A 6,464-nucleotide genomic window follows, 5' to 3' on the forward strand; every position below is an offset into this window, starting at 1 on the left:
TCTATGGTTCAGAAGTAGTTTCTATAATCTATGGGTAGTTTATATGGTCTAGGAATACTTTCTATGGTTCAGAAGTAGTTTCTATAATCTATGGGTAGTTTATATGGTCTAGGGTTAGTTTCTAGGGTCCATGAGTTGTTTGTTTGGCCCGCTGGTAGTTTCTACAGGCCACGAGTAGTTTCTATAGTCCAGGTGTAGTGTATATGGTCCAGTTGTAATTTACATGCTCTAGATGTAGTGTCTATGGTCCAGGTGTAGTTTATTTGGTCCATATGTAGTTTCTATTGTCCAGATATTGTTTCTATGGCCAAGGGTAGTTTCTATGGTCTAGGGGTAGTTTACAGGGTCCAGGAGTAGTTTGGTTCCACAAGAGCCTGATAACTGAAAGATCTGCCTCCCATTCTACTTTTTGCAGCTCTAGGAACCACAAGTAAACCTGCAGTCTGAGCGTGAAGTGCTCTGTTAGGACGATAAGGAACAAGAAGATGTTTAATGTAAGATGGAGCTTGGCTTGTTTGTATGCTACATACAGCTTGATCAGGAATAGCCTAGCAGAGTTTTGGTGCCGTCAAACAAAGTTCATCAAACAACTCTGACAAATTTTGAAATAAAAAATAATAATTTCATACGTAACAATTGGATGTTGGCAAGTGGATTTCCAATACTTGGAGCTCCACAGCTTCAAGTTTCAGCAGCTTGCAGAACGTTGGACTTCATCTGAACGAACTGGTACATTGATAAATTGAACGTTTTCTAACGACGTCATTTTATAGATTTTGCCATGGAGATTTCAAACACTCAACTTTTGAGCTCTTTAAACTTTTCAAAAGCCTAATCGTTACATTTAATACACAAAATATAAACCAGAACTATGGAGTTTTTGTCTTCTGTCACTGCTGTACAGGTTTATGTAGGTGCAGAAAGCTCACAACCAAACACCCGTCGACTTCCATTTTCTCTTTAAAACTGGAAACACGAGGCCATTTAACTCGTCATATCTCCCGCATGAAACACGGCAGAAACTATATCATAAACACTTCAAACTTTCTTTAGTCACTTTCTACTTGATAGCTTAACGACCGTTGTTCTCTTCTGCATTCCCTATCACCATAATCAATCTCACACTATCTAATCTGGACGATGTCATCACTCCTCACATAAACGTTGTTGACACAGATGCGCTGGATCGGTTGTGATTTAAAGCCGTGTTTGATGAGCGTCATCTCATACTCGTAAAGAACGAGACAGCCTCACTTGTGTAGAAGAAGTCCTTCGTTTATTCATAACCTTTTCTTTTATCCGCTGCGCTCGTTAGCACTTTATCTGTTTTGTTCCGCCCAGTTTGTTTAGTTTCTGGTCATTAAGTGAACAAAGTTATGAACTGATGGTGTTTGTTTTTAGTTCCGGTTCTGTTAGCCATTAAAACAACCGCGTCTTATTTATTTAGACTTTTATTTTTATTAGCCAGTAAAGATGTAGAGGAAGAGATCAAAGAAATAAAAGATGGATGGGACCAGTTCCTTAATCAAAGCACGAGTTCTTTCATTCTATAAATCCCTCTGAATTGAACACAAAACGGTTTATGTTAAAATCACCATTGAATTTAACTTTTATTCACAATTATGAGCATTAAAACAGCGTGGAATGTAAATGAGTAATATTGTAAATAAAATAATGTAATGATTGTGATGAAGAACATAGCTCTCTTATTTAGATTTATTTGCTACAAATTTTTGCAACAGCTGGTGACACATATTCAATAACAACCATATGATTTTTATAGCACTTTAACTTATATTAAATGAAAAGTGTTAAATGTTATTGATTAGCATTAGTCACCTGCGATGCTGTCTCACATGAGAGATTTAAAAAAATTAGAATATTGTGGAGACATCAGCCCAAATGTTGCAGGACATGAATGTTTCAAACTGAGTGTGACACGAATCATCTACTAAACTCAAAGCACCTGCACAGGTTCCCCCAGGTGTCATTAAACTGCTTCAGTTCGGTTCAATATGGAGAAGACTGCAGACATAACTGGTCAGAAGACCATCATTGGTGTCCTCCATAGGATGGGTACGCCACAAACGTTCATAGCTACGGAGGCTGGCTGTTCACAGAGCGCTGTGTCCAAGCACATCAATGGAAAGTCTAGTGGAAGGACAACATGTGGCAGGAGAAGATGCACCAGCAACAGAGATGACCATGAGCTTCAGTGGATCATCGAACAGAGAAGATCCAGAATCTGTCAGAGATCCAGAAAGAGTGGAACGAGGCGGAGTCACAGCTTCAAAAACCACCACATCCAGATCCGGGAGATGGACTACAACTGTCGGGTTCCTCGGTCCTCTTTTCTGATGAAAGTAAAGTGTCTTTCATTCAGAAGTCAAGGTCCAAGGGTTTGGATGAAGAAGGGTGAGGAACAGAACCCATACTGGTTGAGGTCCAGTGTGAAATATCCACAGTCAGTCTTGATCTGGGTGCAGTGTCCGGTGCAGATGTTGGTAAACTCTGCTTTCTTAAATTCAAGGTCACAGCAACAGTCTACCAGAATGTTTTGGAGGACTTCATGATTCCTTCTGCTGAGGATCTGTATGGAGATGCAGAGTTCATCTTCCAGCAGGACCTGGTCCCTGTCCATGCTGCCAGAAGCACCAGAACCTGGTTTGATGCCACAGTGCCCGACTGGCCAGCCAACTCGCCGGACCTAAACCCCATTGAGAATCTATGGGTCTTCTCAAGAGGAACATGAGGAGCACCAGAGCAACAACAACAAAGATCTGACAGCATGAAGGAAGTCTGGGCTTCCAGAACTCCCAGTCAATGCACAGGCTGATTGTCTCAATGTCACATCGAGGCAGAGATGAAGACAGAGATTCACAACCAAGTTACTGAAGATTGACATATGGTTTTGAAAGAACCATATTTTAATTGACTTGTTGTGATCCTAATTTATTTCTTCTTTTCAACTGAGCAGTGTGGACTGATGTCTTCACAGTATTCTAATTTTTTTAAAATCCTGTTTTTGTGGGTTTCATGAGCTGGAAGCTCAAATTATGTAAAAATAAACAAATAAATATTTGAAATAGTTTAAACTGTGGCCCTGAATCTATCGTCTATTAAAGATTAACTTTTTGAATGGAATTATGGAAGTTAAACTACTTTTCCATGATATTCTAATTTTTTGAAAAGGGTCTGTATATCTTAGATCCTGTTTCTTTTTATACTTTCTATTTTTGGGTGTAACTGGGACCCTGAGTACATAATTTCATTCCACCTCATGTTGAACCACATGTGATGGGAATGACGATAAAACTGACGTGAGCTTGACTCAGTTGTTATTATACATATTATATTATTATACGCCCGTTGAAAGACGTATTATAGTACGTACAGTGTGTCTGTAAACTTTCTCGTATCCCACCCAGAACTTTTGATCCGCTCAAGATAATGCAGTGAAACTTCATACACCAATGCATCATTACTAGATGGAACGTTGAATCTACTGTTCATCATGCCAGCTCCAAAGTCAAGGTCACAAATCAAGGTCAAGGTTAAACACGATATTTGCCTTTTTTGGACCATAACTCATGAGCCGCTCAACATAATTTAACTTGACACATTTGTACCACCACTAGACTGTGTGCCCCATAATCTTTTCATCACTCTAACTCTGAGGTCAAGGTCACAAATCAAGGTCAAACGTATGCAAGGTCTTTTCTTTCCAGGGCCATTGCCGTAGATCACTGTATAAATGTTTGTCGACGGCCGTACAATGAGTCGTATGCGGTTCTCTTGTTTCTTTACTCGTCCCAATAACAGCCAGCTGGAAGCGAGCCCAGGACTTGCAGGAGACAAAAGACTCCCGCCTATTGCCAAACGGTCTCCTCGACGTAAAAGCATTCCACGTTCAAGCAAAGATGCAGACAATCTCAAGGTGGGTCAAAGGTTGAATAAAAGAACCACCACTTCTGCTGGATCTCATCATCTGGCTGGAAGGAGAGAAGAAGAAGAAAAGATGTGTTTGACGAGAAGATTTCAAATGTTTTACTTGTTTATCTCTCGTTTCTTCTTTGCTCCGAACACAGAAAGATCAGAGCGACGTTGGCCACCGACCAACGCCTCCAGCGGACATCTTTACTCATGCAGGGGTGGCTAAGATGCTCATCAAAGACGTGAATAAACCCTCTTCAAAACACCTGAAGCAAGGTAGATGCGTCCCACTGACTTTACTCTCACATCCAATCCAGTAAAACCTGTTTGTTGTATCCTTTAGTTCCATTTATTTACTTCCTTAGAATTGTAAACAAAGTCCTCCGCTCTTGTTTTTCCGGCGCCCGTGTCCCTCCAGCCTTACCGAGCGTCAGCACGACGGGACCGCAAAGCCGGCAGATGAAAGAGGCGCTCTTCGTAAAAAAGCTTCAACAGTTCGAGAAGGAGGAAGAAGCCAGCCGCCGCACAAGGTAAACCAGAAGATGGAATGTTAGCAGGAGTTCCTGATTAGATCCTTTAGAACGTATTTAATGCTTAAATGGAACGAAGAAACATCAAAGTTCATGCTCAATAATACAGATTAAAAATCCATCAAAGTTCAGTCAGGTCATCTGGACGGTTTCTTTTTTTGAGACGTTTCGTCCTTCATCCAAAGGACCTCATCAATCCGAGGAGCCACACACTGAAGCTGCCATTTTTATCCTGGGCCCGACACGAATTGGGGCGGGCTGGGTCATAATAATGTGCTGGATGGGCGGGCGGGGTCGGTGCCGGGCTTTTGATTGCATCAGCAAATCAGCCGCAATCCAATTATATGGCAACATTGCTTGCCATAAAATCCAATTGTATAGAAAAATGGCTTGCCATAAATCCAATTATATGACAACATGGCTTGCCATACATTTACCATCCACACACGGCCATTTCACGGCGAACTTACCGTCTTTGAAAGAGGTAAAATAAAGTTCAGTTAAGTTTCAGATGGGACTACACTGCCGGGCAGCGATCCACCGCCCAAACGGTTGTTCAACAGCCGCTGCGCTCAGCGGACGCACGTGGCCGACGACCCAAACAGGTGAGAGCAGGGTCCGTGTCTGCATAATGCAGAATGAAGGCAGAAACGGGGTTTAAATGCTCTTTGGCGGCCATGAAAGGACAAACACCCCCCCAGCTGCGATCTTCTGCCCCTTTTATTCAGCTGCGCGTCACCGTGCTAAAGTTCGTTTTACGTTGGACGTTCGAGCTCCGTGGCTTCAGCGGGGTGTTCCTCTCGTTCGATGCAGGCAGTCTGATTTCGGATGAGATGAACACACCGCTGAAGCCACGGAGCTCGAACGTCCAACGTAAAACGAACTTTACCACGCGTCCGCCGACCATTAATAATTCTAAGCAGTCAACGCTTAATTAAAATGTCGGGGGGGTTCGGACCTGTAATTACTGTTAATTCATCGGTTCGAGTGGGGTTCAGAAAAGATGGCTACGGGCCGGGGCCGGGTCGGATTTTTTCGACCTGAATGCAACTCTACCGCACACCAACAAACTCAGTCCCACAAGCAGCACACAGTGGACCAACCAGTTCGCTGGTGATAAGATGGTTTCTGGGGCCCGCCCTCTCCCCCGTCGACTCCTCTTCATCACCAACGTTCATGCTCAAACATCAGCTAAGTTCAGTCCGGTCATCTGGACGGTTTCTTTTCAGAGTTTTTCTTTTTGAAAAACTTTGGTGCCGTGACCTCAAAAACGGTTTATTTATTTATTTTCTCTGAGTTTGATTGTGTGCGGCTCCTCGGATTGAGGAAGTCCTTTGGATGAAGGACAAAATGTTTCACCAAAACAATAAACCGTTCAGATGAGCTGACTGAACTTTTGTTGGAGCGAAGAAACATTTTCACAAAAAAAAAAAAAAAAAAAGCAGATTTAGAGAAAGAAGTTCTCTCGTGTGCAATAAAACATTTTGTGAAATTATTATTATTAATTTTTATGAATCCTAGAGGACACACAGTGTTTCCCCGAGGTCACTAGCCTTGGCAGGGCGCTCATCTCTTAGGGCATATGTGTCAAACTCAAGGCCCGGGGGCCAAATGTGGCCCTCGTTGACATCTTATCTGGCCCCCATATGGTATGTGAAACGTAAAATACTTCTATCTCTTGAATTTTGAAACATTCGATTATGATGTTGAAAACACAACAGACATCAAATGAGACCAATCAAACTCTGGTTGAGGAACCTGTGATCAAGAAAAGATGTCGGTGTCTGGTTTGAGTTAACGTCGTTTCTGAAATTGGCCCTTAGTTTGATTTTTTTTTAATTTTGGCCCCTTTTGTAAGTGGGTTTGACACCCCTGTCTTAGGGGATTGTACGTGAGAGAAGCCACGTCTGCGGCTTCTAGCTGAGTGCTGCCGGTGCCGGCAGTTGTCGACAGGGCGCTGGGTTCTGTTGACAGCGCTGGGTTCTGTTGACAGCGCTGGGT

The 6,464-nt window shown here is 42.6% G+C and overlaps 1 protein-coding gene across 1 annotated transcript in view; it reads left to right on the top strand.

Moving 5' to 3' along the window:
• cfap221 (cilia and flagella associated protein 221) overlaps positions 1-6,464 on the top strand; it is a 39,519-nt gene that overhangs the window by 16,235 nt on the left and 16,820 nt on the right. Inside the window, exons 8-11 of the mRNA XM_037696730.1 lie at positions 3,823-3,937; positions 4,089-4,209; positions 4,352-4,456; positions 5,570-5,576. Coding sequence (XP_037552658.1) covers positions 3,823-3,937; positions 4,089-4,209; positions 4,352-4,456; positions 5,570-5,576 — 348 coding nt within the window. The remainder of the gene's footprint in view (positions 1-3,822; positions 3,938-4,088; positions 4,210-4,351; positions 4,457-5,569; positions 5,577-6,464) is intronic.

Source organism: Nematolebias whitei, chromosome 23 (genome assembly GCF_014905685.2).
Source record: "Nematolebias whitei isolate Nwh7 chromosome 23, NemWhi1, whole genome shotgun sequence".
Classification (NCBI taxonomy): domain Eukaryota; kingdom Metazoa; phylum Chordata; class Actinopteri; order Cyprinodontiformes; family Rivulidae; genus Nematolebias; species Nematolebias whitei.